This window comes from Mytilus californianus, unplaced genomic scaffold, assembly GCF_021869535.1.
Source record: "Mytilus californianus isolate M0D057914Y unplaced genomic scaffold, xbMytCali1.0.p SCAF_6, whole genome shotgun sequence".
NCBI lineage: Eukaryota > Metazoa > Mollusca > Bivalvia > Mytilida > Mytilidae > Mytilus > Mytilus californianus.
This window is the reverse complement of record NW_026262712.1, coordinates 53,376,957-53,396,871: the sequence shown is the minus strand read 5'-3', so window position 1 is coordinate 53,396,871 and position 19,915 is coordinate 53,376,957. Positions and strand designations below refer to the sequence as shown.

The window sequence follows — 19,915 nt, the reverse complement described above, 5'->3', positions numbered from 1 at the left end:
AAAAAGTAATGAGGGTCATATGTGTTATAAAAGATAGCTGTTGCAATCAAGATTACAGGCAGGATTGTGGGCGAAAGGGTTTACAAACTGTTTTTGGATCATATAATACCTCTTTGTATTCCTAAACGACCTATGCATGCATTTAGGATAACAGTAGAATACCTACGGCTTATACCATTATCGTAGTGGCCATCAAATGACTCCCACTCCACCTGATTAAGACTTCTTTCACAGTTTTCTGATTTATAACTCCAAGAAGACATTAAGAGTGTCATAATTTCAAAACAACACAGCTCGAAAAAGATTATAAACCACGAATTGCAAGATTAAGCTCCCTGCTGTCAACATAATTCTGCTGGGGCAGTTCTAAAAAAGTAATGAGGGTCATATGTGTTATAAAAGCTAGCTGTTGCAATCAAGACTACAGGGGGTATCGGGGGCGAAGGGGTCTACAAACGGTTTAAGTATTAGTCCTGCTCTATAAGAACAATTAGAGAAATCAGCTAAATAATACACATTTAGTTTTTTAACCTTTAGAATACATGTACATGTAATATAATACCGAATCAATACACCAAACATGCAATCTCCTCAGTTACTTTTAACAACAGATGTACATTTATTGATGGGCATTACATGCCAAATTCAAGCAAAACCCCACATACAGACTTAACAGTGACTTGTTATTGTGACTTCAAAAGAAGAAAGAAGGTATGTCGTTTTTTATGGTTTTTTTTGCGCATATTATATTAATAAGTACGAAGTAAAAAAAACTGTCTTACAGGAATGTTGACTATGTTTTTTCTTTAAGAAATTTTCTTTCGATTAGAATTAACCTCATGTGGTCAGGGCCTTTTTTACAAAAAAATCTTGTCACAAAATTGGTTGTATGATTTACTGAAATGTTCGTGACTTACGAATATTTTTTTCTCGTAAGACTTTTTGTAAAATTGATCGATGTTTTTCGGCCTCTTCGACAGGCATTACAATTTTTTTTATAGTTCTTTACAAAGTAAATCTGACTTGCCAGTGGTTGATGTTTTTTTTAAGAACAGCATTATGTACTCTTTGTCTATCTATTAAATAAATGCATTTTCCAACAAACATCGTCTAATTTTCTTTTCTGGAACCCGTAAAATATCAAACGATCACAGATAAACCTAAGGGTATCTTCGTATTAGAATAAAGAAGTAAGGTTGCGAGATTTTCTCTCTGCGTTGAAGACCCATTGGTCATGTTGGTGTTCATTTGATTTTATCTGCTTTTTGGTCGGGTTGTTGTCTCTTTGACACATTCCCGGTTTCCATTCTCTATTCTATTCTCTGATAGTATGCAGGCTGTATAAATACTCAACCACACCGGATTTGAAAATGTGAAGCTAGCTATGGTATCCTTTGTTGGGAGAATACCAAACTATATCCAGGTAAAAAATCCTACGCAACAAAAATTGAAAGGTTCGTAAGTAGAAGTTCAAATTCCAGAACATACCCAATATTGCCCTCTCTCTCCCAACAGTATATACCCGTCCTTCATTCCGGCTGACGTTTTGTAGTTCCTACTTACCTGATAATTGTCAAAATAATTGCCGCTTGAACGTTAGGAATAAAAAATCAATCAACGAAACTTAAATGCAAAAAACAGTAAAAAGTTAGTCAGAGCAAGGATTTATAACTAACATATCTAATATCTATGACGAGATTATATACGCCCTCGGTCACAGTAACAAAATTATACATTTTACGAACAAAGAAGTCTATCAACGCTGTTCAAATCACAGGACATAAGCATTGTATGACATAAACTAATTGGTATAATTTCTTTTGAAAAAACGTTGCTATCAAGTACAATGTAATTGTGTTTTTTCTGATATTATCCTTTTGGATTTGGACCATTTAGATTGAACAGTCCTGATTGAGATAATTGTTGATTCTAAAAAAAGGAACTCGTATCTACATGGATTCGATTTGTTTAATATATATACCGTAAACACTGAGTCAAACTGTAAACATAAATGTTTTTGTCTTGAACGTACTAGTCATACATGTACAGAACTGCTTTGTGTTTGCACGGAAAGCATTTTATATGTAATTCCTTCAGCGGGATAAATACCAGCTGTTTCGAAATTGTCCGCAACTATGGTTGCACTGTTGTAAGTCTGTTTTCAAGTGAGAGGTTTAGCTAGCTATAAAACCAGGTTCAATCCACCATTTTCTACATAAGAAAATGCCTGTACCAAGTCAGGAATATGACAGTTGTTATCCATTCGTTTGATGTGTTTGTTATTTTGATTTTGCTATTTGATTGGGGACTTTCCTTTTTGAATTTTCCTCGGAGTTCAGTATTTTTTGTGATTTTCTTTTTTCTGTCAGACCACCTGATCAACTAGGCTCTCACCTCAAGTGATTGCAACGATTCATTTTTGAAAACTTTCAAATTGATTGATATTACATTTGACATTTAAATGATAATTCCATATGTAAGATTATTAGAATGATTTTGTGTCATAAAATATTCAGACAGCCTAATTCCCAATTAAAAATATAAGATAACATGAAACGTATGGAGTTCTTTAAAGACAGAAAGTTCTATTTTCAATTTAAGATAACTAATTGTAATAGATATTTGCGGAAACTACGTCTATACCTAGGATTACACTTAGACTTAGATTATAGTTGACGAAAAACAAGGGGGTCATCTAAAAATTTTTAAAAAGCAACAAAAGAGATACCTAGTAAAACCAAATGATCTTTTTTGTTATGTAAATAAAATTTTTAGACGAGACAATAATTATAATGCAGCGCAAATGGTCACAACAGACTTGAATCGCTGTATTGGATATGTCACCAAAACATCACAATAACTTTGATTTTGTTTTAATTCTCCGATGGCGTGTTAAAACTGTACATTATAGTGTGTAATAAGTCTATTTAATTTTTTAGACCTCCTCTACATATCCTGGGGTTTTCGAACAATCTGTTGTCTTGTATAAGGTTTATAGTATTTTTGTTATAGTTCAAAAATTGTGTCTCACATTATTTTAGAATAGCAAATTCAGCAAAAAAATCGTTCAGAAGGTACTCTACCAACGGTGCACTAGAAAATTAGGGAATATGCAATAAGCAAGGAACACAATATGATTATTAAGCCCGCCGTAGCACAATGCTTTTGAAATATCAATATCTTCGTTTTCACGATCACATTTTGTATCCGAAACTGCTCCCTAACCGATTTTAAAAGTTTACGATTTTTTAACTATTTCATCTCGCCTGATATACCTTTGCTCCTTTTATCCCTTTTAATCAACGGAATAATTTTGTTTATAAAAACAAATGGACATGTTTCAAAATATTTTTCGATAACTCGTTCGGCCAGACAGGGCTGTCCAATAGCACCCCTTATATACATTTTGCAAGCAGAACCAATGGCATGTGCAATACGAGGTAACAAGGAAATTGAAGGGATTCAGATACCTGGTGAGGGGGGTAAAAGTATAGAAACTAAATTATGCATGTTTGCTGACGACACTCAGCTTTTTAACAAAAATGAGAAATCAGTAGAAAAATCTTTTGATGTCCTAACGCTATATGAAAAAGCTTCGGGATCTAAAATTAATTATGATAAAACCAAAGGTTTACTTATAGGATCTCTTAGAAGGAAAAAACTAAAATTTAATAAAATTAAATGGATTACAGGTAATGTAAAAACCCTCGGAGTAAATCACGGATATGAAATTGATAATGATGCTATATGGCAAAGCATTATAGAAAAGATTAAAAACTGTGTCCACGTGTGGAAAAGCAGGAAACTTTCATTTAGTGGTAAAACCTTAATAGTAAAAAATTTCATATTGCCCATGTGCAGTTATGAAATTGAAATGCGGGGACTTCTTGAAAAATATTCAAAAGAAATAAGCAATATTATTTGGAATTTTATATGGGATGGGAAAGTTAACCAAATAGAAAGACAGGTTTGTTGTCTTGATATAACAAAGGGTGGAATGGGCATGATTAGTATAGAATTATTCATTAGAAGTAAGCAAATAAAGTCTCTTTATCGCATTCTTCATGAACCATTAGAAAGCTGGAATGCGATTGGCAAGTATTGGCTTCGACAATTTGACAATAAGTATAATGATCAATATTTTTTATGTAAATGTTCAAATATTAATGGACTAAATCTTAAAAATATTCCTTTATTTTATCAGAAAATGGTCTATACATGGTCTAATTTTCTAAAAATTGGAGATAATCCCAAAACAAAGCACGAGGTACTTAATATGAGACTATTTGGTAATTCAAAAATTTTATTCCAAAATAAGCCATTGTTTTTTTCTTCCTTTCTAAAAAGTAACATGAAATATATCAAAGACATATGGAATGAAGAAACCAACGAATTTTACAGTTGTTGTTCTATATTTGAAAAACTTGTGGATAAAAGAAACTGTATATCAGAATTTTCAAGAGTTAAAAGTTCAATACCAATCGACTTCTTACAAATTTTAGAAATTGATAATGAAATTAATGTAAAAACAAACATAGAATTGAAACTTTCTGATGAAATGTTCATATTAGATAGAAATGACAAAAAAATCAAACCTAAAGAATTGAAACTCAAATATATTCGAGACACGATTAATCAGAAAATATATCCAAAATGTCAAAACAAATGGCAAGAAATTTTTGGGCACGAAATTAATTGGAAAATAGTATGGGACAATCTGAAAAAAGTTAATATCACCAATAAAATAAAAGAATTTCAATGGAAATGCATTCACAATATCATACATACGGAAAGTAGACTTAAAAAAATGCAATTGTCAAACGGAAAATGTCATATTTGCCAAACGGTCAATAATACTGAAAATTTGCAACATTTATTTTTCGATTGCAATACAACCAAAATAATCATTAGTAAAATCAAAGATATTTTCACATTTTGGAATGTTCAATTAGATGATGAAAATTTAAAACATTTTATGCTTTTGGGAGATAGCAGTGGTCAATCGAACCACACTTTACTTGTAAATCTCTTTTTTATTTTGACAAAATGGTCCTTGTGGAAAATAAGAAACAAAATCAAATATGATGGGATAAAAATGTCATCTACAGATATTTTGAATCTTTGGAAATCATACATGATATCAATCTGAAATCTGTACCCTGTTATTTATCTAATAATACAATAGACAAAGAAAAAATAAACACATTAATTAATTTTATATGATGTTACAAACCTTGTAGGAGATAACAGTCACGATGTTATGTGGTCTGCCTTTTATGTCTCTTTAATTTGTATTAGGTAATCCATGGTTTAGAGGTGCACTCGATTATGTTATAATGTTATATTATTTATTACTAGTATTACATCCTAGAAAGATGTTCTTTTTCATTCATTGTCATATAATAGAATAATAAGTATTATTATGCATGTACTACTTTTTCTGGTAATACAGTGCACTTTTTTCAGCCTCCTGCTTCCCGGACAGTTGGTTTTAAATGTAAACGGGAATCCCCAGTTTGCATCCTGGGCAACTGAGGAAAATGTAAACAGGAAAGAAAAAAAAAAAAAAAAAAAAAAAAAAAAAAAGCCCGCCGTAGCACAATGCTTTTGAAATATCAATATCTTCGTTTTCACGATCACATTTTGTATCCGAAACTGCTCCCTAACCGATTTAAATAGTTTACGATTTTTTAACTATTTCATCTCGCCTGATATACCTTTGCTCCTTTTATCCCTTTTAATCAACGGAATAATTTTGCGGATGCGTTTTGTGTGACCGTCATATGAGCTCTCTAAGATACAATTGTACCGGTCTCGGATCAATAGTTACTACTCATGCTTCGATCAGATCAGACCCACCCAAGTTTTTGGGAGAGAAATAATTATCGACGCCGTTAAAAAAAAAAACCGTCTATACTCAAATGATTCTCAAGATCTCTATAAAAATTCCACAAAAACAAACAACTCAGAACCCGGTAGTCATTTTTACCTGCGTCGCTGAAGGCGAAAGCAGGTCTAGTAACCGCTTGGCTCTGTCCGTCCGTCCATCTGTTCGACAGACCTTGCGTAAAAAACTTTCCTCAAAATTTTCCTGGCCTCTATAGAAAGGAGTGATTTTATATTTGGCCTGTATCTTAATAATTAGTAAGCTGCAGCGTGTATGATATTTGTACATCTGTCGTTCTGCCACTTCCTGTTGCCGATAGTATGAAATTTTACAAGTCTCATTGCACAGGGAAATCTTTCGTCAAAGTTCGACGCAAGTCTAGACCCGGTATTGGTTTTGTTTAATTTGAGAAAATAGATAGTAAAAGAGGGGCGAAAGATACCAAAGGGACATTCAAACTCAAACTCAAAAAGTCGAATATAAACTGACAACGCCATGGCTAAAAAAGAAGAAGACAAACAGACAAACAATAGTACACAAAACACAACATAGAAAACTAAAGACTGAGCAATACGAACCCCACCAAAAACTGGGGGTGATCTCAGGTGCTGCGGAAGGGTAAGCAGATCCTGCTCCACATGTTGCACCCGTCGTGTTGCTCATGTTAGTACAAACCCGGTATTAAGTCTAATTCGGTAGGTCACATTCGGGAAAAGGGGACGGGATTGTAGTTACGACATTAGGAACATATCCGCTATAGTCTGTGAAACGGATATTCCGTAACGGTTAACCAACTCGTGATGGCGTCCGTAAAATTTACGAAGGGATGATTTCAACTTCACCACTTCGAACTCTTGGTTTAATAGCTTCCTTGTGAGCAGCAACCCTCTATCAAGGAAATCATGATAGTAAATACAAGCCCTGGAGTATCGTATCAACTTGAAGATATATACTGCGTATGCAGGCGCTGCTGGAATGTTGCTACATAAAAACGGAAAGTTCCAAATTTTTGAGTGTTCGCCTAATTCAGAAAAAGTAAAAGATAATAAAAATATAACAAACGGCAAGTATAATGCCATGAAAAATAAATAGTTCTTAAAGACTGAACCTCTGTATCCCCTCATTTTCTTTAAAAAACAAGAATGTATCCATAGTACACGGATACCTCACTCCCACTATCATTTTCTATGTTCAGTGGACCGTGAAATTGGGGTCAAAACTCTAATTTGGCATTAAAATTAGAAAGATCATATCATAGGAATTATGTGTACTAAGTTTCAAGTTGGTTGGACTTCAACTTCATCAAAAAATACCTTGACCAAAAACTTTACCCTGAAGCGGGACAGACGGACGGACGAACGGATGGACGAACGAACGGACGCACAGACCGAAAAACATAATGCCCTTAGGTTGGGCATAAACATATTGAAACTATATTTCTTAGCATAAACATAAAATATTGTCAACATGCTCCTAAGTTAATCGTCCTTTCTTTACACTAAGTCTTGTTGAAACTAGTTTCTAAGTGTCTCAACCTAGCCAACGACAAAACGATTTTTTTTAATGTCTCATGTAAAATTTATTAAAGATTTATGTCCATTCCATCATACTCCGTACATTAACAGCATGTTGAACCTGGATAACACCATGTACAACAATTAATGTGTACATGTTACTTCATATATTTTTCAAAAACCCTGTTCTCCAACTATAGAAAAAATTCATATAAGTTAGAACTCGTTTTGGAACAACGGTTTACATTTACGCTTTCATACGACCTAAGATTTAAATGCTACCTGAAAGTGTAATTGTAATCCTGACAGTTTCCGCAAATGTCTAGTACTCATATTCTGAAATCATTTTGTTTCATCTTTAAGGACTATGCTTTAACTGGATATGTTTCATATAATGTCTGGCTGTTATTTCATTTAAGAAATATGTAAGATTGATACACCGATTAAATACCAAGACTTGCGTTTATATATTTAAGGAAACACAGTTTTGATGCAGTAACAGTGTAATCATACATTTTAATCGTTGTGTAATGTGAACATGTTCCACTGGTTATACTTTAGCGGCAAAAAGAAATATAACAAAAAACTATGTTTAAGGTAACATTTCTTGTTAAATTGAAAGTTTTGTTAAATGAGGAGGTAACGATCAGAAGTTATTTCATTTGAATAAAACGAAAACATAAACCCCGCACAAGTGTTGATATTTTAAAAAATAATAATAATGTACATGTACGAGTTATTTCATAGGATTGCAGAAGTACGCAAGAAACAGTACTAACATATGTATACTTCTCTTATCAATCGTTAAGTCGTAAAGCTCTTTTCTATAGTGTTGAAACTATAGATCTTTTTTAATTTCTAATGTATCTAATTCTATTTGTTGTAGTTGCTAACATGGTCTTGTCATATTTGGTAGTTGTTATAGCAATAAGTGTGGTTCTAGTCCAATGTCATGATTGTAAAGATTATGACCTGTCGGCATCTGACCAGTCTTTTCTAATGAAGCATTACCTCCGTACCTCTAGAAAAGATGAAGGCCTTTCAACAGGAAAGTCGGTCGCCTCAGGTGAACGTTTAACATGTTTAACTTCTTAAACCCTAAAATGAATCATTTACTCAACAGTGTCAAAGGTATTTGTTGATACCTTTTTTTTTCTAATGTTCGGCTTATTGTGAAGCAGTACATTAATAAGAACATACAGAACAGAAAGTTTTTAGAAGTAAAACCCAAACAAGACAGAAAATAGCACGACCAATATATATGACAGTGTACACACACACTCAAACACAAATCTATCTCTCATGAACAACTTCAAAACAGTACAAAAGAATGAATTAAGCTTAAAGATGGACAAGCTGCATAATTTTATACTATCAAAATAATACCTTTCTGAATAAGTGAACACTTGATTTTAAAATTCATGAGACATGGTCAAAGTCATAAATATTCTGGAAAGGTCACAAGTAGCTTTTTGAACTTTATTCTTTTAAAAATTCAAACCAAAAAAGAAATAACACGCCACCAATTTCCACGTGCTTTTATTATGTACTTCGAAATCAGTTTTTTAAGCATATATAGAAGGAGAAAAGAAAAAAGGGGGAAATAATTAAGAAAAATACCATGTAAAATTACTTGGTAAAAGGCAACTGCAGTATACCGATCTATAAAACGCGTGAATCCATTTGTTATATAAGTATGCACAATAAGCTACTAAAAACTCCTTATGGAACGACATGTAATGTGTTGACACGGTGAGCGGTTCATTCTACGGATGTGTCATCTACCATTAGTATCAAAATACAATAAAATATCATAAAAGGGGATAGGACACAAGCTGCATATTCGCAGATAAGACGACTTCTTTTGTACTTTTAAGATTTTAAGATCAGGAAAAATGTCTTTCGTGAATTGAGATATATATGTTCCGGAACATATGAGTATTTGGACCATACGCGTATGGTCATGACAGTATGGGTATATACTCATATGGTCCGGTTAGTTAACAAGATGGACGTTGACAATTTGTCCCATAGATTTAGAGTTTCTAAAAATGAATTTTTTACTTATTCAACCATATTGTAATCATTGTTACATGATTAATGAGATAAAGTGAAATATACTTACAAGTAAGAATTATAGGAATATCATTTCTACATGGTCATTATTGATTTGCTCTTACATTTATACGAAACGCAATATGTCGACTTATGAAAATAACTTCAAGCAATATCTAAATGAACTCTTAAACAAGAAGTCAATTGCCTAACTCACAGGAATTTTGGTCACTGAACCCTCTTTTTTTTCTCTTTTAAATTTGTTTTGGTGTTTTTACTGTATCAAAATTTCTTAATATTTCAAATTGTTTTTAGTTATTCAATGTGTTCATGCTCCTATTTATACAATCTTACAATGACAGAAAAATCATACGAAAAGGAGAACGAACACAACAATTAAATGAAAGTAAGTTGAGATTAGAAGAAACTTAGTTTCTGAAATAATAATTTAAACACTAAGAAAAAAGAAAAAAAGGCCGATGCCCTAAAACGCCCGTCGTTTCACATGCGGTCGAAAAGGTCGACAAAATAAAACGCTCTAAATTAATTCTAGCGAAGGCAAGATAACAGATACACCAAGAAAGATAAAACGCTCTAAGTTAATTCTAGCGAAGGCAAGATAACAGATACACCAAGATTCATACAATATGTAAAGACTAAGGAATTCAGTTACTAACTCGTACCCGTTTAGTTTTCGAGAATGAGCTGTGTGCTCCTGCGAAGGATATTAGAATTTATTTGAAAAATACCTATATGGTCTAAATACTCATATGGTCCGGCCCGTTAATAACCAAACGAATATGATACACATATGGTCATGACCATACGCGTATGGTCCAAATACTCAAATGGTCCGGAACATATACATATAATTTGAAATGTTGATATTTATTTTAAAGTTCAACACATTAAATAAATAACATAGTGTTACTGTCTTTTCATCTAGGTGTGACATATGCACGGTGGGGAAGGAAAGGATGTCCAACAGGGGTAGACATGGTATATACAGGTAATCGAAAGAAAATTTCTATATCTGAAACTGAGGTTTTGGGGTTTCATTTTTCATGATAAAACATGTGAAATTACATACTGCAATATTAGACACAAATTATAAAAATTGAGTAGCACGTGTAAGAATGATCAAGTCATAGTGATATAATAAGATATATTACAATTGATTTGGGTTATTAAATGTGGCTTTTTACAAGTGCCACCTCTGATCTATTTTAACTTTTTGTGCAGTTGTTAAAAAAACATGAAGAGTAATTTCTATATTTATCCAATATTTTAAATATTCTATCCCCCCATATTATGTGGGCAATATTTTCTTACATCTACATTTGTGTATATAGTATTTATATAGCATCACAATATTATTTACTGTTTTACTAAGTACATGTTAAGTAGATAACTTTTTGTTAATACTTGATCCCTTTGGATTTTAAATCGAAACAGATACAACAAACACATCAGTCGTTGTAACCCTGATATTTTTACGTTAGATAAAACTGATAACTTCTTCAGTTGTAATATGGCTTCAAAACTATTAGAATAAACTTTCCTAGAACAAAATTTCTGAGCTCTTATATACCTATATGAAATTATTTTCTTTCAGAATGATGGGTCTTTCTTTTGAAAAATCAACCCCGACGATACCAAAATTCAATGAAATTTGCTTCAAGGCATACAATAATGACCTGTGTAAGGTCATTATTTTCCATGATTAAAAAACAAACTATAATTTACATTTAACATTGAATTCGTAATTCATTTGATAGTTATCTTGTGTTGTTGCAAATTGGGGTTTTACTTTTTTTTTTTAATTTTCAATCTTTGATAGAGTGAAGGCAGAAACAATGCTTTCCTATGTTTATTAGACTCAAATACCAAATATCACACATTTTAACTGTCGAAAAATAATGTATTTTTCTTTAATTATCGCTACGATAGAGGGATATTATGTGAGATGAATGTGATAATGCAACACTTTTAAAAGCCAGAATTAACACATTCGTGTGTAGGATTTTGAAAATGTTGTTCATTCATACTGTATTGGATATCAATAAATTACTTACAAAGTGACCATAACAATTCATTTGAGTTTTGTTTCATGCAGTTTCAGTATTATTTTCATTGTAACTAGGTAGTGATTTCTAATGTTTATTAATGTAATAATTATTAGGGAGTTTTATTTCACATTATAAATAAGCCGTAGGGCGTATTAAAACCTGAACGCACCAGAAAAGAATGTCCCACTTTAGTGTGGTCGGTAAAATAGGATGCAAATCCTGCAAATCTTTGTAGACAATAAAATATGTTAACGGTCGTAAGTCAGGTAATGCATATTTTAAGGTGTTTCTTGTCGTATAACACTCCGAAGGGTGACAGGAATGATCAAATGAAAGACCGACCGTACTCGTGTTGTTAACTGGCAAGAAACACCTTAAAATATGCATTATTCATAACAGAATTTTGATATTGGTTAGAACTGGCAGAATCCTGTCTAGGGTAGAACCGTCCAAAACTGTTATAGGATAAAACAGCTGCTGTCAGAATTTTTTTTAATATTTGTAGGGGAAGACTATTCTAATCCGTTTTCCTTATAGTTCCTGGGAGATTTTAAGGCAGCTTAGAACTGGTCGCAACCATACATTTCCTTCATTCAACTGTAAATGACAGATGCAAATATTATTTGTAATTTTGTAATAGTATAATGTAGTGTTCGAGAAAAATAGAGCAAATAACTTATAAATTACCTTTTGTTTTTCATTTCACGAATTTTCGTTTTAAGCGCATGTATAGGTTGCAATTCTGTAAATATAGACAATGCAATTTCCCATAGGAACTCCCTTTGCGGCTAAAACTGTGACACTTTTACTATGAAGTTTCGTGAAAAATAATATCCTAGAACGGAAAGTTTAGGTCAAAATATAGGGCTGTGCGGCATATTTTCAACATTTATATGCGCTGAACTTCTAAGAGTTTAAACTTATACTAAAATTCTATACTACCCTTACCTCCATTTTTGGACCTCCTAAGAATTAAAATTTAGGCGCTACCATGTTTTTCTATACTGGTTACATTCCCAAGTGATGTCTCTATGAGATGAAACACAGAGATCATAAATGGGAACCAGTATGCTAACACATTAACATATCTATGAATATTATATATCACCCCAAAAGAGGCGTAGTTTGAGAAACAGCTGTATTTACAAAGTGCAACCTATACAAACATTTATTCAAATAGAAAACTCTCTAAAACACTTTCTCACAACAATACTTATTTATCAGAAATATAGCCTTAAAGAAATCACTACATATACTCTAAGTTTCCTTTCACAGTACATTTTATACCCCTACCCCTGTGTCAATTTTTTAAAGAATTTGAAAACAAGACTTTAATTATTGCCAGCTTACCCTATGTGCATGTTTTCTGATATGAACTGTCTAAAACCTGTTTGAAACTATTCTGATAACAAATTGAAAGCATTTTAAAATACTATAAATGTAATGCTAAGTAGTTAATCATTCCAACATTCAAGATAATACAAAGTATCCAATCCTGCCTGTGTCTCCAGTCCACATCTTACTGTATGCCTATTTGTCAATGAAAGTTCACAATATCTGCCTCAAATGGTCAGTTTAGAATTCATGTTACAACAGTATCATCCCTAACCATATATTTAACATAAGTTAGTTAACATATGAACTAGAAGTGTTTAAACAAAGCCATATTTGCAAAAGTTGTATTTATGAAGATATCAGTATGGTGCATAAATTCACTAAAAGTTTGATAGAAATGACTGCTTACATCTGATTTTTGCATAACTTCCTAGCACAGTTATTGTTTTCTTTACAAAAGACCTTTAAAATAATAAAATCATAGCATTTAGAAGTTAAATTATCTGTTTTATGACCCAGGGAGAGGCATTTATCTCTGTTTTTTTGCCCCTGGTGCCTCACATTTCCTAAATTTTTTCCCTGTTTCTAGCAATGTGGAATATTTAGTACATATTTTGGATAAAACACACTATTGTAAGTTTTACTGAGGTCTTTTGGTAATTCTAGCTTGTACTATTTATGCCGCGGTCACAAAAAAGCACATTTAGGTGTTATGGCTTACTTTTGGGTTATCGACAGGACAAAAACACCACACCAAAAATATTTAAGAAGGATCAATGAGTTGCAATGACTGCGAAGGGTAAATATAAGCACTTCTAAACAATTTAAATTACAAATAGGCATATATTATGAATTTATTTTTTAATTCAGGGCTTTAAGTAAACAATGCATACTGTAAACTGTGAATTTATGCTGACTCATCATAGTTAAGGCCCAGGATTTTCTCAATCTTCATGAAATATTGATAAAACTTCATATTTGAGTTAAATTCTTCAAAATCTCTGAGATAAACAAGATTTTGTGAAATTCTGTATGTTCTAATTTTTAACCCTATATAGGTTGCAATTCTGTAAATATAGACAATGCAATTTACCATAGGAACTCCCTTTGCGGCTAAAACTGTGACATTTTTACTATGAAGTTTCGTGAAAAATAAAATCCTAGAACGGAAAGTTTATATGCACTACTATTTTATTCAAAGGTCAAAATATAGGGCTGTGCGGCATATTTGCAACATTTATATGCGCTGAACTTCTAAGAGTTTAAATTTATACTAAAATTCTATACTACCCCTACCTCCATTTTTGGACCTCCTAAGAATTAAAATTTAGGCGCTACCATGTTTTTCTATACTGGTTACATTCCCAAGTGATGTCTCTATGAGATGAAACACAGAGATCATAAATGGGAACCAGTATGCTAACAAATTAACATATCTATGAATATTATATATCACCCCAAAAGAGGCGTGGTTTGAGAAACAGCTGTATTTACAAAGTGCAACCTATACAAACATTTATTCAAATAGAAAACTCTCTAAAACACTTTCTCACAACAATACTTATTTATCAGAAATATAGCCTTAAAGAAATCACTGCATATACTCTAAGTTTCCTTTCACAGTACATTTTATACCCCTACCCCTGTGTCAATTTTTTAAAGAATTTGAAAACAAGACTTTAATTATTGCCAGCTTACCCTATGTGCATGTTTTCTGATATGAACTGTCTAAAACCTGTTTGAAACTATTCTGATAACAAATTGAAAGCATTTTAAAATACTATAAATGTAATGCTAAGTAGTTAATCATTCCACCATTCAAGATAATACAAAGTATCCAATCCTGCCTGTGTCTCCAGTCCACATCTTACTGTATGCCTATTTGTCAATGAAAGTTCACAATTTCTGCCTCAAATGGTCAGTTTAGAATTCATGTTACAACAGTATCATCCCTAACCATATATTTAACATAAGTTAGTTAACATATGAACTAGAAGTGTTTAAACAAAGCCATATTTGCAAAAGTTGTATTTATGAAGATATCAGTCTGGTGCATAAATTCACTAAAAGTTTGATAGAAATGACTGCTTACATCTGATTTTTGCATAACTTCCTAGCACAGTTATTGTTTTCTTTACAAAAGACCTTTAAAATAATAAAATCATAGCATTTAGAAGTTAAATTATCTGTTTTATGACCCAGGGAGAGGCATTTATCTCTGTTTTTTTGCCCCTGGTGCCTCACATTTCCTAAATTTTTTCCCTGTTTCTAGCAATGTGGAATATTTAGTACATATTTTGGATAAAACACACTATTGTAAGTTTTACTGAGGTCTTTTGGTAATTCTAGCTTGTACTATTTATGCCGCGGTCACAAAAAAGCACATTTAGGTGTTATGGCTTACTTTTGGGTTATCGACAGGACAAAAACACCACACCAAAAATATTTAAGAAGGATCAATGAGTTGCAATGACTGCGAAGGGTAAATATAAGCACTTCTAAACAATTTAAATTACAAATAGGCATATATTATGAATTTATTTTTTAATTCAGGGCTTTAAGTAAACAATGCATACTGTAAACTGTGAATTTATGCTGACTCATCATAGTTAAGGCCCAGGATTTTCTCAATCTTCATGAAATATTGATAAAACTTCATATTTGAGTTAAATTCTTCAAAATCTCTGAGATAAACAAGATTTTGTGAAATTCTGTATGTTCTAATTTTTAACCCTATATAGGTTGCAATTCTGTAAATATAGACAATGCAATTTACCATAGGAACTCCCTTTGCGGCTAAAACTGTGACATTTTTACTATGAAGTTTCGTGAAAAATAAAATCCTAGAACGGAAAGTTTATATGCACTACTATTTTATTCAAAGGTCAAAATATAGGGCTGTGCGGCATATTTGCAACATTTATATGCGCTGAACTTCTAAGAGTTTAAACTTATACTAAAATTCTATACTACCCTTACCTCCATTTTTGGACCTCCTAAGAATTAAAATTTAGGCGCTACCATGTTTTTCTATACTGGTTACATTCCCAAGTGATGTCTCTATGAGATGAAACACAGAGATCATAAATGGGAACCAGTATGTTAACAAATTAACATATCTATGAATATTATATATCTCCCCAAAAGAGGCGTGGTTTGAGAAACAGCTGTATTTACAAAGTGCAACCTATACAAACATTTATTCAAATAGAAAACTCTCTAAAACACTTTTTCTCACAACAATACTTATTTATCAGAAATATAGCCTTAAAGAAATCACTGCATATACTCTAAGTTTCCTTTTACAGTACATTTTATACCCCTACCCCTGTTTCAATTTTTTAACGAATTTGAAAACAAGACTTTAACTATTGCCAGCTTACCCTATGTGCATGTTTTCTGATATGAACTGTCTAAAACCTGTTTGAAACTATTCTGATAACAAATTGAAAGCATTTTAAAATACTATCAATGTAATGCTAAGTAGTTAATCATTCCAACATTCAAGATTATACAAAGTATCCAATCCTGCCTGTGTCTCCAGTCCACATCTTACTGTATGCCTATTTGTCAATGAAAGTTCACAATTTCTGCCTCAAATGGTCAGTTTAGAATTCATGTTACAACAGTATCATCCCTAACCATATATTTAACATAAGTTAGTTAACATATGAACTAGAAGTGTTTAAACAAAGCCATATTTGCAAAAGTTGTATTTATGAAGATATCAGTCTGGTGCATAAATTCACTAAAAGTTTGATAGAAATGACTGCTTACATCTGATTTTTGCATAACTTCCTAGCACAGTTATTGTTTTCTTTACAAAAGACCTTTAAAATAATAAAATCATAGCATTTAGAAGTTAAATTATCTGTTTTATGACCCAGGGAGAGGCATTTATCTCAGTTTTTTTGCCCCTGGTGCCTCACATTTCCTAAATTGTTTCCCTGTTTCTAGCAATGTGGAATATTTAGTACAAATTTTGGATAAAACACACTATTGTAAGTTTTACTGAGGTCTTTTGGTATTCTAGCTTGTACTATTTATGCCGCGGTCACAAAAAAGCACATTTAGGTGTTATGGCTTACTTTTGGGTTATCGACAGGACAAAAACACCCCACCAAAAATATTTAAGAAGGATCAATGAGTTGCAATGACTGCGAAGGGTAAATATAAGCACTTCTAAACAATTTAAATTACAAATAGGCATATATTATGAATTTATTTTTTAATTCAGGGCTTTAAGTAAACAATGCATACTGTAAACTGTGAATTTATGCTGACTCATCATAGTTAAGGCCCAGGATTTTCTCAATCTTCATGAAATATTGATAAAACTTCATATTTGAGTTAAATTCTTCAAAATCTCTGAGATAAACAAGATTTTGTGAAATTCTGTATGTTCTAATTTTTAACCCTATATAGGTTGCAATTCTGTAAATATAGACAATGCAATTTACCATAGGAACTCCCTTTGCGGCTAAAACTGTGACATTTTTACTATGAAGTTTCGTGAAAAATAAAATCCTAGAACGGAAAGTTTATATGCACTACTATTTTATTCAAAGGTCAAAATATAGGGCTGTGCGGCATATTTGCAACATTTATATGCGCTGAACTTCTAAGAGTTTAAACTTATACTAAAATTCTATACTACCCTTACCTCCATTTTTGGACCTCCTAAGAATTAAAATTTAGGCGCTACCATGTTTTTCTATACTGGTTACATTCCCAAGTGATGTCTCTATGAGATGAAACACAGAGATCATAAATGGGAACCAGTATGTTAACAAATTAACATATCTATGAATATTATATATCTCCCCAAAAGAGGCGTAGTTTGAGAAACAGCTGTATTTACAAAGTGCAACCTATACAAACATTTATTCAAATAGAAAACTCTCTAAAACACTTTTTCTCACAACAATACTTATTTATCAGAAATATAGCCTTAAAGAAATCACTGCATACACTCTAAGTTTCCTTTTACAGTAAATTTTATACCCCTACCCCTGTTTCAATTTTTTAAAGAATTTGTAAACAAGACTTTAATTATTGCCAGCTTACCCTATGTGCATGTTTTCTGATATGAACTGTCTAAAACCTGTTTGAAACTATTCTGATAACAAATTGAAAGCATTTTAAAATACTATAAATGTAATGCTAAGTAGTTAATCATTCCAACATTCAAGATTATACAAAGTATCCAATCCTGCCTGTGTCTCCAGTCCACATCTTACTGTATGCCTATTTGTCAATGAAAGTTCACAATTTCTGCCTCAAATGGTCAGTTTAGAATTCATGTTACAACAGTATCATCCCTAACCATATATTTAACATAAGTTAGTTAACATATGAACTAGAAGTGTTTAAACAAAGCCATATTTGCAAAAGTTGTATTTATGAAGATATCAGTCTGGTGCATAAATTCACTAAAAGTTTGATAGAAATGACTGCTTACATCTGATTTTTGCATAACTTCCTAGCACAGTTATTGTTTTCTTTACAAAAGACCTTTAAAATAATAAAATCATAGCATTTAGAAGTTAAATTATCTGTTTTATGACCCAGGGAGAGGTATTTATCTCTGTTTTTTTGCCCCTGGTGCCTCACATTTCCTAAATTTTTTCCCTGTTTCTAGCAATGTGGAATATTTAGTACATATTTTGGATAAAACACACTATTGTAAGTTTTACTGAGGTCTTTTGGTAATTCTAGCTTGTACTATTTATGCCGCGGTCACAAAAAAGCACATTTAGGTGTTATGGCTTACTTTTGGGTTATCGACAGGACAAAAACACCACACCAAAAATATTTAAGAAGGATCAATGAGTTGCAATGACTGCGAAGGGTAAATATAAGCACTTCTAAACAATTTAAATTACAAATAGGCATATATTATGAATTTATTTTTTAATTCAGGGCTTTAAGTAAACAATGCATACTGTAAACTGTGAATTTATGCTGACTCATCATAGTTAAGGCCCAGGATTTTCTCAATCTTCATGAAATATTGATAAAACTTCATATTTGAGTTAAATTCTTCAAAATCTCTGAGATAAACAAGATTTTGTGAAATTCTGTATGTTCTAATTTTTAACCCTATATAGGTTGCAATTCTGTAAATATAGACAATGCAATTTACCATAGGAACTCCCTTTGCGGCTAAAACTGTGACATTTTTACTATGAAGTTTCGTGAAAAATAAAATCCTAGAACGGAAAGTTTATATGCACTACTATTTTATTCAAAGGTCAAAATATAGGGCTGTGCGGCATATTTGCAACATTTATATGCGCTGAACTTCTAAGAGTTTAAACTTATACTAAAATTCTATACTACCCTTACCTCCATTTTTGGACCTCCTAAGAATTAAAATTTAGGCGCTACCATGTTTTTCTATACTGGTTACATTCCCAAGTGATGTCTCTATGAGATGAAACACAGAGATCATAAATGGGAACCAGTATGTTAACAAATTAACATATCTATGAATATTATATATCTCCCCAAAAGAGGCGTGGTTTGAGAAACAGCTGTATTTACAAAGTGCAACCTATACAAACATTTATTCAAATAGAAAACTCTCTAAAACATTTTTTCTCACAACAATACTTATTTATCAGAAATATAGCCTTAAAGAAATCACTGCATACACTCTAAGTTTCCTTTTACAGTAAATTTTATACCCCTACCCCTGTTTCAATTTTTTAAAGAATTTGTAAACAAGACTTTAATTATTGCCAGCTTACCCTATGTGCATGTTTTCTGATATGAACTGTCTAAAACCTGTTTGAAACTATTCTGATAACAAATTGAAAGCATTTTAAAATACGATAAATGTAATGCTAAGTAGTTAATCATTCCAACATTAAAGATTATACAAAGTATCCAATCCTGCCTGTGTCTCCAGTCCACATCTTACTGTATGCCTATTTGTCAATGAAAGTTCACAATTTCTGCCTCAAATGGTCAGTTTAGAATTCATGTTACAACAGTATCATCCCTAACCATATATTTAACATAAGTTAGTTAACATATGAACTAGAAGTGTT

At 32.0% G+C, this 19,915-nt stretch overlaps 1 protein-coding gene across 3 annotated transcripts in view; it reads left to right on the top strand.

Moving 5' to 3' along the window:
• The window catches only part of LOC127704326 (short-chain collagen C4-like), a 205,685-nt gene that overhangs the window by 92,688 nt on the left and 93,082 nt on the right, over positions 1-19,915 (top strand). For 2 of the 3 annotated variants that reach the window (XR_007983227.1, XM_052208334.1), the window contains exons 1-3: positions 624-711; positions 8,288-8,467; positions 10,403-10,465. The exons of the other annotated variant lie outside the window; for it this stretch is intronic. Coding sequence is in view for 1 of the 2 variants with exons in the window: in XM_052208334.1 (XP_052064294.1) it covers positions 8,296-8,467; positions 10,403-10,465 (235 nt within the window). In the remaining variant the exon portion in view is untranslated. Of the gene's footprint in view, positions 1-623; positions 712-8,287; positions 8,468-10,402; positions 10,466-19,915 lie in introns of those variants that run through there. 3 annotated transcript variants of the gene reach the window in all.